Here is a 16,393-nt window from a genome sequence, read left to right on the forward strand (position 1 = left end):
GATTAGCGCGGTGGTGGGTGCACATTTATCAGGTGATGGGTCAAGGCCCAATATGTTATACTACCATACATACATTGAGCTCCCCTTTTTTGCTTTTTGCTTTCTTTTCACAGAAACCTACATCCGGGTACTTAGTGACCGTGGTTAAGTGATAGAATACACCTAAAGCTCCCTCCAAACCTTCCTAATAACACCACTGTGTAAACTGTAAGGGTCCAGTTCAAACTACTGTGGTATCAGACACCATCACACTGATGAGGATGTGAAACTTTCACTAATAGAGTGGCCTCATGATCTGGGCCTCCACTCTCTCAGTGTGACACATCGGCTACATGCTGCCTAACTTTTGCAGCTATTTGTTATACAATACTATCTAATTAAATTGAGAGTTCCATTTGCCCCCTGATGATCCCACACCGTGGGGGAAACGCGTTGGGGTTCTAAGTGTATCGTTTTGGTCCATATACCTGAGTGACCATAAACATCCTTATAATAGGGTGTTTTTTGTTTTGTTTTTAACTAGTTAGTCCGGTGCGGCGTGTACCTTCTGATAGTCACTTATCACTAGGGCTGTATACATGGCACACTTATTTAATGTTTGTTTTGTGTAGCTGTCCAGGTAGGTCCTTTACTATATAGGCGCTCCCTAACAACGAGGGCTATATAGGAGGTGTTAGCATTAGGCTCGAGGACAGGGAGTCCCCACCATCAGGGGCCGTCCCTGGGCATAGGGTCTAGATTAGGGTTTAATATAGGGATACCGTCCCCACTCAAAACTAAACTTACCTAGCCATATGTGTATTGGTACCTACTATGGACATTCAGTATGTGTATTGAGATATGAAATAAAATAAAATATTTAAGTAACTACGATATATAAGGGTTAATTCTCTAGCTGGACTTTATATTCTTGTACATAGGAGGCAGTATTATAGTAGTTATATTCTTGTACATAGGAGCAGTATTATAGTAGTTATATTCTTGTACATAGGAGCAGTATTATAGTAGTTATATTCTTGTACATAGGAGGCGGTATTATAGTAGTTATATTCTTGTACATAGGAGCAGTATTATAGTAGTTATATTCTTGTACATAGGAGCAACATTATAGTAGTTATATTCTTGTACATATGAGGCAGTATTATAGTAGTTATATTCTTGTACATAGGAGCAGTAATATAGTAGTTATATTCTTGTACATAGGAGCAGTATTATAGTAGTTATATTCCTGTACATAGGAGCAGTATTATAGTAGTTATATTCTTGTACATAGGAGCAGTATTATAGTAGTTATATTCTTGTACATAGGAGCAGTATTATAGTAGTTATATTCCTGTACATAGGAGCAGTATTATAGTAGTTATATTCTTGTACATAGGAGCAGTATTATAGTAGTTATATTCTTGTACATAGGAGGCAGTATTATAGTAGTTATATTCTTGTACATAGGAGCAGTATTATAGCAGTTATATTCTTGTACATAGGAGCAGTATTATAGTAGTTATATTCTTATACATAGGAGCAGTATTATAGTAGTTATATTCTTGTACATAGGAGCAGTATTATAGTAGTTATATTCTTGTACATAGGAGCAGTATTATAGCAGTTATATTCTTGTACATAGGAGCAGTATTATAGTAGTTATATTCTTATACATAGGAGCAGTATTATAGTAGTTATATTCTTGTACATAGGAGCAGTATTATAGTAGCATTATTCTTGTACATAGGAGCAGTATTATAGTAGTTATATTCTTGTACATAGGAGATGGTAGATAAATACAGACCTACATTCTTATCTCTTTATTGATGACTATTTTTCTGATTTCTTTCAGGACTGATTATCCATGAAGGACCTTCCGTTTATCGGATATTTAAACGGTGGCAAGCAGTGAACCAACAATGGAAAGTTCTCAACTATGACAAGTCTAAAGATTTGGAGGATCAGAAGTTAGGGACAAACCAACGTACTATCCAGCGCACTTTAACCCAGACTAATAACTCCACCACTACCACTGCTGGCACAGCAAATAATTCCACACCCGGGGACAGTGGTGGACACGGAGCTACCATGTCTGACCATCACTGTGCTTACACTTTTTTTCACATCCTCAGCCATCTCAGACCACACGAACATAGGAGCCAAACTAGTACTAACAGAGAGTTTGTCATGAGAGTGACCACTGTCTGAGGTCACCTGAAGGCCTTATCTGGGAGATGTGTGCCTTGTCCTGAAAATCAATGCCTCAGCTAAACCTTCTCAAGGGCAGGAGGTGTCAAAGAGGTCATGGAAGCTAATGTGCTGGTCCAGCCTGGTCCAGGGTTTAGCCTAACGTGCAATATGGCCTGTAACCTGATTAAAGACCTAGTAGCATGACTATTGCACCCACCTGGAGGATCTTGCAGTCACCAAATGCACATGGGGAGAGTAAAAAATGCCCTCATGCAATGTCCACCATTTATCAGTTTCTGTATGCGGGCTGAGAGTCTCCACTTTTACAAGTCTCAGCAGAAATGCCGCGTAAGCACAAAGGTGTATTCTGTTATGTGTTTTTATAAAAATAGACTCTAAGCTCCAGCTTTTATTAAGGAGATTCTGTCTATTTTCATGTGAGTACCCTCCTTGAGGTTTCTAATGATTGCAGCTCAGAATCAATGTGCAGCAGGTAAAGCCGGTACATTTCTGTGTTACTATCTTTTTTCAGGAATGCATATAAGGAATCTGTCTGGATTCTTGCTCTCACTTTCTTCGACTTGGCGGACAGAGCCGAAAACCCTTTTTACCACAATTGTTCCTAGAGTTAAAGAATCAAGAAAATGATTATTATTTCTAGTAGAACTGATTTGCCCACAAACTGATGTAAAGGCAAATTATTTATACCCAAGCTACTGCCCTATCTCTAGCACAACTGATTTATTACAGTTTAGTGGAATTTACAACTACAAGAACTGGTGATTTAGTCACTTATCCTGATTCCCTCCATTGTTGTGTCTCAGAATCAGGCGGCAGCAAGTAAAGCCCCTACAGTTCAGTCATTCACACAAAGTATTCTTCACGACAACACTTAAGGGTTTCCTCGTTCTTCCTATCATTAGGGTTCTTGATCAATAGAGGAGATAATTCTTTAATCCATTTCTATTACTGTTACAAATTACTCTCTATCTAGCACAATTGATTTTTCTAGTCACATGTAAAGGTGGAATAATCCAATTCTTTTTTACAATGGCAGGAATTTGGGGTTTTATCCTCTGCTCCTAATCACCAAAACCTCATTAATTACTTTTGTTTCTACCGTAGGATCCTTATCAGAAGCGCCCATCATCCCCCTATGGACCATTAATATGATCCTTCACATTGCGATGTAAGAGCAGAAGATACAGCTCTGTCCTTACATTGACCAGAATTGGTGATTTTATCCGCTTTTCCCCAGAATTTATACTAGCCGATACTCAGTGTCAAGATGCAGCAGGTAAAGCCTGAACAATCTTGTATAAGAACCAGAATTCATCGGACAGTGGTGATCGAGTTCCTCCTGGCCTTGAATTCTTTATCTCGATGGTTACAAGTGAAACATATTTTCCTTTTACTCCATTGTTATTGTAACAAAAAACTTCCTCTTCACGATACCGTTGATTTTCCCATAATCTGGTGATTACTGAGAAGGTATCTCAGAACAGGTGCTGTCATTCTTCTGGTGTGGTGTGAGGCGTCCATAATCGGGGGTGACCACCACAATTGCTAGAGCACAAAAGCAACAAAATGATTAATACTAAGTGTTAATGGAGACGTTCACTCCAATCAATGATAGATAAGATGTTAAAACCTAAGTCTGAGGACAAACCTTAAAGGACCAAGTCCTCTGCAAATCGCAGAGCTCAACCCATTTCAATGTCATATAGCACAAGTGGGGGTGGGGGTTAAATTATTGCAATATGAAATTAAAACCAACAATTACTGGACCCAACCGTCTATTGGACCATGTGAGTGGGTGAATTAGCAGATGGGAGTAGTCACCGAGTGGATTGGTTCACTGATACAGGAACGCTGGAAATTGGAGGGTTGCACCACAAATTTCATACTGAAAAATATACGGAAGAAGCAGCGCTGAGTTTGTCCTACGGATATCACGTTTTATTTTTTTTATATTACAGCCCATTCTATTGAATGGCAAACTCAGCTCTGCTGCATCTGCCGTATATGCCTCCATTATGTGGACGGACAGCAGTGCATTCTCTGCCTCGTTATACGTGGAAGGCCTAAGCTACACAGGAGATTTTTGGTACAGTGATACAAAAAAATGGAATTTCGTCAATCTGCATAAAAAAATAATAATATTGATCAGTTGCTATGGCAATAAAAAATTAAAAATTGATCCACTGTTACCAAATGTGACACTGCTCATAGTTCCCTTACTTTTTTCATTTGCTCAATTAAAAGGTTATTGCGCCAAATTCACAGAAATGTCGCACTGCGGGATGATGAAATCCCCGTTATATGCATCTAGTCTGACCGGTGTAGCTGCCATAGAAAAACTTGCAGACGCTTTATATATTTGGCATACAAATTAGACCACATCCTCCAAAAAACAGATACCAGGAGCGTCATGAGTTTGGTGCAAGTGCGTCTGCGTTTTTCAGTTCCATGTAGTTCAGCCTGGCTACAAATCACTTGGTGTAGCTTGGGCCAAAAGTGCAAAATGTTAAAATGTTTCATCATTTACGGATGGAAATACTGATCTGCGTCCGTTTATATATTTTTTCTGTTGGCAGCAGGTTGAACATTTTGTGCTTTTACCGTCACATTAAAATCTGTGACGATGATGCAAGGAATCTGTCACATGTCTGGGACGTTCGCGCTCATGGAAGCTATAATTCTGGAAAAAAATAATTTTGCCATAAAGAAATATAAACTGGAGAGTAAAACAGCCACAGTCTCCTTTAAGAGTGAAGTGTTTGTGTCTTCTTGGGTGATGAGTGGAGATTCTTCTAGAAAGAGTCTATTGGACTGATGAGTAAGTATCCTCTGAAGAGAGTATGTTCTAGAGCTGGGGTCTGGAATCTGGGGTTCTCCATCTCTTAGAAAACTACAAATCTCAGCATGATTTTGCAGCCTGTGATTCTTTTTGTTTGGAGACTGCAGCTCCAGAGTGTCTCCTAGATTGAATAGTTAACGTTTTATGGAATGAGCACCTTCTAGAGTAGTGGTCTCCAACCCTGTGGCTCTACAGCTGTTGTAAAACTACAACTCCTCATTCTATCAAGGCATGCTGGGAGTCGTAGTTTCACAAAAGTTCTAGAAGGATGAGGAAAGGCCTTCCAAATTCAGTATCTTCTAAAATGACGCAACTTCTGGACTATCATGGGTTTCTTCTAAAGGTTTAAGTATGTATTGTCTAGAGCAGGCATGCTCAACCTGCGGCCCTCCAGCTGTTGCAAAACTACAGCTCCCAGCATGCTCGAACAGCCTACAGCAGGGCTTTGTGGGAGTTGTAGTTTTACAACAGCTGGAGGGCCGCAGGTTGAGCATTCCTGCTCTAGAGAACCTTCTAAGACACAGGGTCTGAATGTCTCCACACATGCATCCTCAGGAATAGGGAGCACTTTCTAGAGGAACGGGTAGTGAAGTGTGTGGTGTTTTTTTTTTCTCGTTTTTTTTTTTGCTAAAGACGTTCTAGAGCAGGGATCAGCAACCTCAGCACTCCAGCTGTTCTGAAACTACAATTCCCAGAATCCTCCTTTTACTTCTGTGTGGGAGTTACAAGAACAGCCGAGTAAGTTTGCATGTTGCGAGTAATAGTTTCACAGCAGCTGGAGTGCCGAAGGTTGCAGATCCCTGTTCTAGAGGATTCCTTTTGATTTAATTACATTCTGGATATGTTAATAACTTTTATATACTGAATGCTTTCTTGAGTGACGACCTTCTAAAGGAATGAATGTCTTCTGAAGTATGTACTTTCTAGAGATGGGTTAGTCAATGTCTTGGTTGTAGAGTAGATAACTTGATTTACCTTCTGGATGTTTTCTGGAGTGACAATTTAAGAGGTCATTTCATGAGCAACTACCTTGCTTTTCCTATTTACTAAAGTGAGTTCTTCTGGATGGTGCTCGTAGTGTCACATCTTCTGAGGAGGACATTTCTATTGGGAGTAATTATTAGAGTATATATTTGGTTTCTGCTGAACTATTTTGGGGATGGATGAAGATCTGAGGTGACTACATATAATGCTTAGTGTTCACCAATGATTGTCTTCTCAGTAAGTACATTCAAGAGACTTTAACCTGAAGCAATTATCTCTTTTAGTGAAAATCTTTGTGAATGTTTTCTGGAGTAAGCGCATGTACGTGAGCGAATAGCTAATGTCCTGTAGATTTATATACTGGGTATCTTAGTACATAGGTCTGTGCTTTCAGGAGTATTTTAAAGAGGGATCTTGAGTTGCCTTTTAGACGGCTTTTTGTAGGGACTTCCTTCTAGAGGGACACTCATATGTCATCTGTTAGGGACATAAATATTTGTGTCAGGAAAAGTCTGGGATGATTCAGAAATCAGATTCTTGCTTCTAGATAGATCAGTGTCTTCTACAATGTCCTCAATACAATTTGGAGAGATTATGACTTCAGTGTCTGGTTCAGGGAGCATTTCCCAGACTGGTCAGTTTTCTGAAGTAAATCTTATTACAAAAATATGATTGACTCCAAGATAAAGAGATTCAATATCTCAGGGAATGATTGCACTGGTGAGACATTCATGTGATGCCTGAGGGCTGTCTTGAGTGTATGTGTCTTGGAGTAATCGGTGGATGTTTCGAGTGATTTGTGAATATATTCTAGAGAGATAAGCATATACCCTGAGGTCTGAATGTATCCTAGAGCAATCAGTGACCTGAGTGAATGTCGTCTGGAGAGTGAGTGAACTTATTTTAAGGATATGTGTGTGTTCTAGAGCAATGAGTGAATACACTGAGGACTGAATGTCTTTGGGTGATGAATGAAGGTATTTTAGAGCTACCGGTGACATGAGAAAATGTCAAAATATCTTCTAGAGCAATAAGTGAATATCTTCTAGACTGATTAGTGAATATATTCCAGGGCCATGAGTGAATGCACTGAGAAGTGAATATCTTCTACAGCCACGAATGAATGGTTTCCATACGACTATGACTGAACGGCTTGTGTGATTGCCTTTTAGGTCAATGTCTTTAGATGTTCTTCAGAAAATAACCGGTGAGCTTCATATCAGCGTTTCTCCTTCTGAATGCTTCTAGAATCAGGCCTGCCCTGGAAGTCCCAGGGAGAACTTGCTTGGAGCCATGTTGATGTCAACTGGCCAAGTCAATTGAGAGGTTTGATGAGCCTCCAAATCTGCTCTTTATTGCGGTGTTTGCCGGATATACCTATCCTAGGGTATCATGGTCCTTTCTACCCCACCCTACAGGGCTGATGCGTCAATCTTTATGATGGTGCAAAGTTGTCAGAAGTTACCGAACCTAAAACGCGTTGCACTCCTGTCATCATACTGAGCTTCTACTTAACCCAAACGCCAAAAGCCCCAAATCTATGTTCTGTTCACTAAGTCACCAAGGCTGATGTTAGGGCCTCATCTGGAATCCACTTGCCTTCTTAGGCGGTGACACATTAGCCACCTCCTTTGAGGTGACAGATGTGACGGTATTTCCCATGTAAATGACTGAAATGTGATGTATGGATGATAATAAAGAAAAACATAACGATAGTAATAAAGAGACATCTGAGCAACCTGATTGGAAGCGTCTGCTAAGCACCAGCCGGATACAAGAACTCTGCATGACCCCGGCTGAGACGAAGAATCGGAGCCGAATGTTTCTAGTCAATGACTTATTTATAGAAGACGCTGAACATGAAAGAGAAAACTCCAAAATTTACATAAAAGACAGAGGAGAATGTAAAAGAGCATTTCCCCTATAGTCAGAAAATCCCAAAAATGTAAGACTCCGAGTAGTGTTGAGCGAACTTCTGTTTTAAGTTCGGCGTCTAAAGTTCGGCTTCCGGTTAGCGGAGAATCCCGATATGGATTCTGAATTCCGTTGTGGTCCGTGGTAGCGGAATCAATAATCGTCCATTATTGATTCCGCTACCACGGACCACAACGGAATTCGGAATCCATATCGGGATTCTCCGCTAACCGGAAGCCGAACTTTAGACGCCGAACTTAAAACAGAAGTTCGCTCAACACTAACTCCGAGTCATCTTTTGTCAGATAGTTAAAAGATCTGTCTCTGGGAAAACTGGGTGGACAGCAGTAGAACATCTGTCATTGTCACTGAGCTTTCCAATTGCAAATTTGCCATAGGGTTCCGTTAAAACACAGAGTCACCAGCAATTCTCTACTCCCAAAATTCTGCTGTGTACATACATTACATTACTTATCCTGTACTGATCCTGAGTTACATCCTGTATTATACTCCAGAGCTGCACTCACTATTCTGCTGGTGCAGTCACTGTGTACATACATTACATTACTTATCCTGTACTGATCCTGAGTTACATCCTGTATTATTCTCCAGAGCTGCACTCGCTATTCTGCTGTTGCAGTCACTGTGTACATACATTACTTATCCTGTACTGATCCTGAGTTACATCCTGTATTATACTCCAGAGCTGCACTCACTATTCTGATGGTGCAGTCACTGTGTACATACATTACTTATCCTGTACTGATCCTGAGTTACATCCTGTATTATACTCCTGAGCTGCACTCACTATTCTGCTGGTGCAGTCACTGTGTACATACATTACTTATCCTGTACTGATCCTGCATTACATCCTGTATTATACTCCAGAGCTGCACTCACTATTCTGCTGGTGCAGTCACTGTGTACATACATTACTTATCCTGTACTGATCCTGAGTTACATCCTGTATTATACTCCAGAGCTGCACTCACTATTCTGCTGGTGGAGTCACTGTGTACATACATTACATTACTTATCCTGTACTGATCCTGAGTTACATCCTGTATTATTTTCCAGAGCTGCACTCACCATTCTGCTGGTGGAGTCACTGTGTACATACATTACTTATCCTGTACTGATCCTGAGTTACATCCTGTATTATACTCCAGAGCTGCACTCACTATTCTGCTGGAGCAGTCCCTGTGTACATACATTACTTATCCTGTACTGATTATGAATTAGTGACACTACTCTGGATACTCTGTACACCCCAGATCACAAGAAGAGATAAGCGATGTAAATTAGTAATGATGACAGTTCAGAGTCATTGTGATGTACTAAATAATGATGGGAGTTTTAATCCTCGGTGAGCGAACTCTTGACTGGTGATAATAATCCGATCGCTGTGATGATGGCGTTGCGCTCACTGACTGCTCGTCCAGCCCTAGCAGCTCCGACAATTATCACTTATTTTGGGAAGCTGTTATGTGGTGACACAGCAGGAAGCGCATTCACGGAAGATTTTCACTTTGTTCTGCATTTTTTTTATGTTTTCCCATCTTCCACACTTCTGGTTATTTAGGACTAGAGTCCTCCACCTTCACATCGCAAAATTACCTTCGCTGAGTCTTTAACATCTCACAACCTTGGAGATTGCAGTTTAAAGTCTCATCAAGGCTTAAAAGGTTCTGCAATTTTCTCATAGACTTAGGGGGTCATTTATAAAGACCGGCGTTTTAGACGCTTGTCCTAATAAGCCCCTGCACTGGTGAAGGATCTGCCGAAGTTATGAAGAGGCATCCAGGGCCAGTCTAAGGGTCCATTCACACGTCCGTAGTGCATTGCGGATCCGCAATTGACCCAGCCGGCAACCCCATAGAAATGCCTATTCCATTTTTTTCTGGAGCCGCGGACCAGAAGATCGGCAGCACGCTCCGGAAATGCGGATGCGGAGCAATTTGCGGAACAGATGCGAACCCATTATTACGGACGTGTGAATGGAGCCTAAATGTAAGTTTCTTTGCCTAAAACAGGCGTAATGAATGGTAAAGGGCCTGCTGACCCGTCCCCTTTCTCGCCCAGGCCACTCCCTCTTTTGTAGACCTGGTGTGAGCGAGGAAAAGTCGCAGATTGCTGCGCAAATAACCTTTGTGCCAGAATCTCCGACAGAAATACACTTAATACAGCATATTTCTGGATAGTAAATAACCCCCTATGTGTTTCAAATCCTCACCATTTTCAAGGTCATTGCTTTCTGTCAGTGAAAGAGAACACTCTTGTTTCCATTCAGATGCAATAAGCCAATACACAGCTATTCCTGCTCTCAGCTGGGAAGTGGATACAATTGTATCAGTCTACAGTCTGGACTCTATAGTCGACAATGCTCTGTGAGCAAAACATCCTTGACTCTAGACTGACACATTGTAACAATCTAGCGAGGTGTGTTCGGCTCATTGTCTACACTGGATACAATTATCTCCACTTCTCAGCTGAGAGAAAGAGCTGTGCACAGGATTACTGCCTCTGAATGGAATCTGGTGTGCTCTCATTCACTGACAGCAAGAAGAGATCATGATGGGGATTTGAAAGATATTGTAGTCTTATTAGGAAGTTGCAAAACTTCTGATTTATACAGAGATTAGACTTTATTTATAGAAAACCTTGAATTCTCACCTGGGTCACTTCATGCAAGGTACCAGCGCATTTCCTGCCCATTTCGATAAAAGGGAGCTGAAATGCGTGGGATACTTTATTTTTAACATAGGAACAATTTTATGTTTCAAAGGTTATTTATTGAAGTTTTGAAACAGTATATCATAAAATACAGAAAAATAAAAAGATAAATGAAAAGAAAAAGGAGTGGATAACATTCCGATAAGTGTGCAGATATGGGTACATAGGAAGATATTGGGGTTACATAGTCACGTAAATCACTGGTCAGATGCACTAGATATAAATAATAACATAGCACTTATAGCCAAAATCGGTAGAGTAGGAAGAAGACAACCAGGGCTCCCAGAATTTCTCAAAGGCGGCAAATGTGCGGATGGCATTAAGCCCTTCAGATAGGAATATCCTATTGGTTCTATCTAGTACCGCTTGGAAACCGAGCGTAGTAGAACGCAATTTGAAAGCTATATGAATCCGAGCAGCTGGGAGTATGTTACTGTGATAGCTTGAATTTAGCAAATGTTAACCAAGAGGGTTTATCTCCTAGCACAGTGGACAGTAGGGCACCAATTCGGCTCCAGAACCTATGCACAACTGGTCCAGCAGGTCCACCATGTATGAAGCATTGTGCCTTCCTCGTCACATCCACAGAAACACCAGGGAGAGACTTCGATGTAATTTGGCTGGGACCATATAGGTCCTATGAAGTATTTTGATCGATGTTTCTGCTCAGGTGGTTCGCCAACTGCCTTTAGTCGAAGTCTGGGAGCGCTGGTGCCATCTGGAGGCTGGGTAGGCTAGATCCAGATCCTCCTCCCAAGCCTTCATATATGGTAGCTTAGCTCCCTCAGGAACAGCATTAAGAGTCCCATAAATCCTAGACAGCAAACCCCGTTTATATAAAGAGTATATAATAGAATGTTCAAAGGGTGTAAAATCAAAAGGGGTGTTAGATGGTTGTAGAGAGCGTAAAAAAAAGAAAATTCTGATTAGCGTTGAACAGTTCCCTCATAGGGAGGTCATGTTTTTCCTTAAAGTCATCTATAGATGTAAGTTTACCTCTGGATAGGAAATTGTGTAAAGAACAAAGCTTATGGGGGATCCACCAGGCAAATGTGTGTGTTTGGAGTCCAGGAGGGAACACAGGGTTTCCCGAATATAATCTAGCGGGGAGTTGTTAGACTGGAAAGAGGATTTAAACCTGACTGATCACCAGAGGAGCAGCGAATAACGGGAGAAGAGGGACCTTGTGCGGACAATAGGCGGTAAGGCGAGTCAGGACCAAGTCAGGGCCCTCCAAGTATACTGGACAAACAATGATTGCTCCAAAGGTATCCACAGAGGATCGGCCTTTGGTTCAAGGTGTGTCGGAAACAGTTGTGCCAATCGGGCCGCTTTTTAATATTTAAGGAAGTCAGGAACGGAAAGGCCTCCCTGGGACTTGTGGCGACACATTGTTTGCGGAGATATACGAGGACGCTTATCAGCCCACACGAACTTCAGGACCTCTGCTTGCAAAACCTTCAGATCAGTGCTGGGTACCGGGACAGGGAGGGTTCTAAATAGATAAAGAAATCTGGGGAGGACCGCCGTTCTAATAACGTGAATCCTGCCTATCCGGGAAACTGCGAGGGACCTCCAGTCCTGGAGCGCCTCGCATACTCTGCGATAAAGAGGAGGACAGTTTTATATATTGTATCGAATCTACTGGTCAATGATATTCCCAGACACGGGATGTAGTTAGGTTTGATCTGGAATGGGATAGGAGAGATCTAATCTGGGGTGTTACAAAGAAGGAGCTCCGATTTGGAATGATTGATGGAGAGCCCTGAGACCGTGGAGAAAGAGTCTAACACCGTCAATAGGGATGGGAACGACGGGACGGGTTTAGTGATGGAGAGGACGAGATCGTCAGCGAAAAGATTAACTTCTGCTCACTGTTAGTACAATATATGGAGCTACTGTCGAAGTAAGTCCCCACCATATAATCAAATCCTGGAAGACAAAATCACTTTGTGAAGTAGGAATAGAAGTGCACGGCGGCACTTTGGATGGAAAACCATGTGTCATACCGCTCCTTAGATTGATTCTTCTCGGAGGCTTGATGTGTATAATCCTCTGGAAAGTGGAATTGCTGCAAAAGGATAGGGATCCGGACTAGATCTCCCTAATAATGCCCTACAGGGGGGTGCTATACTGGCCCTGATGGCCTAACCACGGAGCACCCGCCCTGACAACAGCGACCTCGTCTGGAACCTAACCCTGGAATTGATAGACCCTGGTTAGCCCTCTCCTACTGGATCCCTACATGCATGTTTCGCTTTAAGATGAGTACAAAGCTCATCAGGGGAAACATAGGGGAGCTAGGCAAATCACCAAAAATAAAATGGGTTAGCCGAGGTGCAAACAATAAGATACTAGCGTGCACCTTGGACATCAGAATGATAAGCCCCGAGTCCTGATATGGCTCGTGTTGGCAAATCTTAGAGGAGGGGACAATAGATGAATGCCCTCTTCCTCCTAACAGGGAATTGCAGTCTTCGAGCCCACGGATGACTGCGATTCCCTGTAGTTTTATTATTAAGTAACTACAGATCACTTTTTTCAGTATATTTTGAGTAAGACTTGTGGTCTATTGAAAATATTTGTATCTTGATTTCCAATTTGTACTCAATGTTACCCACAGAAGGACGAGTAAAACCAGGGTGAGATCTGACGTGAATAGCAAGAGGTTCCATTGCAAAAGCAAATAAAGCCGGGGACAAGGGGCAGCCCTGACGTGTACCCCTCTGGATCTGAATGGGTGAAAAATGAGTGGCAGGGAGTTTCAAGTATAAGCTTCAGGAGTGGAGTATAAAGATTGGATTGGCCTCAAAAAAGATCCCCTGAGGCCCATAGCGCCTAGAACTTGTGAAAGATAATCCCAAGCCGCGGTGTCGAAGGCTTTTTTCAATATCAAGATCTAGGACTGCTCGTGGGGTATGAGTCCTATTGGCCTCTTGAATTAAGTTCAAGATTTTTCGGATGTTATCTGCCGCTTCCCTACCCGGTATAAAACCAACCTGATCTTTATGTACAAGTTCTAGCAACAACTGGTTAAGGAACACTGGGGGATAGGGGGGCGCATAGCTCCTTGTAAAAGATGGTTGCAGTAACGGACAATATGTGGGATCTATAGGGGGGCACATTTTTTATAATAAAGTGCTGACAGACCATCAGGTCCAGGGGGGCCTCCCCACCTTCAAGGCTTTGATGGTGTATTTCACCTCCTCTGCGGTGACCACTCCGTTAAGACTAGCGTGTCAGGAGATACCTGGAGGAATGGGATAGATGTTAAAAAGTCACCCTCCGCGGTCCCAGGGACCACCGAAGGCCTGGTATATAGCTTCTGATGGAACTCCTGGAAGGTATCATAAATAGAATCAGGATTAGCGGTAGTATGTCCTGATCGGGTACGGATTCGGAAAACCTGATTAATCTTCTGCCTAGCGTTCAACTGATGGGCCAGTCTTCTAATAGTTGGAGGCCGTCCATCGGAGAGCCTTTCCATGTTCAGCTGCAGCTTAGTGAAGGTAGCGTGATGGACCAGTCTACACAGTTTAGATTCCAAAGCAATCTGAGTGGAATTCCGTTCCTTCTTAAGTCGGGACGCCACTCCTATGCGTTTCCCTCATATGGAAGCCTTATGAGTGAGCCATATAAACATGGGGTCTACCTCTGGAGTGACATTCTCAGTAAAGAAGGTCTGCAGCTGATCATGTATAGCGGGGCGAGTTAAGAGAGACTCATTCAGTCTCCAGGAGAATGGAGTGCAGCCCGGACTCGAGAAGGCGAGCTCCGCCAGAGCCATATCAGGATCAGACCATGGCGACACAATGTGCCTGGAGTATAGCAAGTATGGCAAACAAGAGGCAGAGGCCAGGATCATATCGATACCAGCATATAAATGGTGGGCCGGAGAATAGTGAGTGTCACTCCTTTGGGGGCCATTATGTTCTCTCCATGTGTCAGCTAAGGGTAGAGATTCAAATACCTGGTGTACTTGGGCTGAGTGGGAAGATGGGCGAGGACGAGGGGTAGAGCGATCCAAAAGGGGATTGATGACCCCTAGAAGTCTATGGTATGTAAGGGATTCAACAAGCAGCTTCATATTACAAAAATAGGAAATGGGGTCGTCCGTTGAGGCATAGACATGAGATACCATCCCTATAGGTTCCCACCAAAATTACATATGTACCATCAGGGTCAATAATAGACTGGAATATAGAGAACGGGAATGAGTTTCTAAGCATAGTAACACACCCCGGCATTTAGAACGGTATGTGGAGGAAGAAAATCTGGTGTACTGCGGAGGAAGGTATTTCGGGTGAGAATTAGGAGTGAAGTGCGACTCCTGGAGGCAGACGACGTCGGGCGCATGTTTCACGTAAGTGGAAAAAGCCATTTTGCGCTTCTGCGGGGAGTTAAATCCCCTTACATTATGGGTTAGGATCTTACACATGATAGAATAATAAGAAAAGTTGTGACTACACAATATAGTAACAGAAAAAACTCCAGGGGAACAGTAAAATAAGAAAAAGTTAACACATAACAACATAGAAAAAAGTAGTGCCTAAAGCCTGGCGGAATATAGGACATGGGCCAGATGGGGCGAGGCCGAGGGCTTCACCTGTCACCGGCTCCACCCCAGATAGCCCAACATGGAAGTCCGCCAAATCCCTGTGAAAAATTGGGGATGAGTCTAAAGAGAAAAAGGAAAAGAAGGGGAGAAAGAAAAAAACTAAACCCAGTAATAAAAAGGAAAAGCAAACACTTGCAACGGGTGTTGCAGACCAGTCCAGCTGTCCTTGTAGTCATGAAGAGGTAGTAGATGATCCTCAATGGTTATGCCTCAGGGGACAGGTGAACGAGGTGTAGAGGAAGCGGCAGCTGGCACCTTGGTGCAGACTCTGGCCGGTCGCTGTGGTTTCGGCGGTGCGGTAGGTGTTGGTGACTGCTCCAATATCCCGGCACGTTGTAGAACCTCACAGCCTTCAGACGGTGAGTGCACCGGGTGGGTACAGGAGTTCAGTTGGAAGGAGAGGGCAAAAGGGAACCCCCATCTATAGCGCACCTGCACCTTTTTTAAGGCTTCTGTTACCGGTCTCATCTCCCTCCTTCTGCGGAGTGTAGACGGTGCCAGGTTAGCATATAAATCCATGAGGAGGGGAGCCCGGGTAAGGTGGTCAAGTTCCGGGCTGCAGCCAGGATCTGGTCTCTCCCCTCCGGATAGTGAAACTTAAGTACAACATCTCTCGGGAGATCTGAAGCTCGGGGTTTTCCCAAGGCCCTATGAACTCTGTCCATTTGGAGCTGGCTCGTATCCGCTTGAGGAAGCAGGGCCGCAAACAAAGTGAGCGGGGTAGCAGATAGATGGGAGAAAGTCTCTGGGAGGCCCCTGACCCTCAAATTACCTCTGCGTGACCTACTTTCTAGGTCTTAAATTTTCACTTCAAGGGCAACCAACTGGGCCGCGTGGGAGTTGATGTCCTCCCTGTCTGCACCAATGGCTTCTGAGATATCATCTCTCCGCGTCTCCAGGTCAGACCCTCTGCTTCCTAAGTCTTGGATTTGGCGGGTAAATTCCGCAACAGCCTGCGAGAGTTCAGTACGGAACAGAGAGGCGATGTTCTTGTACAAATCTGCCTGACCTTGGTCTGGAACGGCTGAGTCAGACCGGAGACCGCTTTCAGTGGAAGAGGCAGAACTTGCAGGAGACACCATGGGGTCCGCCATGGTGGGGTGCCTGTAGCT

General features: G+C 43.1%; 1 protein-coding gene across 2 annotated transcripts in view; it reads left to right on the forward strand.

The window, feature by feature from the left end:
- MARCHF4 (membrane associated ring-CH-type finger 4) overlaps positions 1-4,920 on the forward strand; it is a 73,921-nt gene extending 69,001 nt beyond the window's left edge. For both annotated transcript variants that reach the window (XM_044304160.1, XM_044304161.1), the window contains exon 4: positions 1,835-4,920. In XM_044304160.1, coding sequence (XP_044160095.1) covers positions 1,835-2,190 — 356 coding nt within the window. In that variant the 3' untranslated portion in view covers positions 2,191-4,920. The remainder of the gene's footprint in view (positions 1-1,834) is intronic.
- The last annotated feature ends 11,473 nt before the right edge of the window (positions 4,921-16,393 follow it).

Source organism: Bufo gargarizans, chromosome 8 (genome assembly GCF_014858855.1).
Source record: "Bufo gargarizans isolate SCDJY-AF-19 chromosome 8, ASM1485885v1, whole genome shotgun sequence".
Taxonomy (NCBI): domain Eukaryota; kingdom Metazoa; phylum Chordata; class Amphibia; order Anura; family Bufonidae; genus Bufo; species Bufo gargarizans.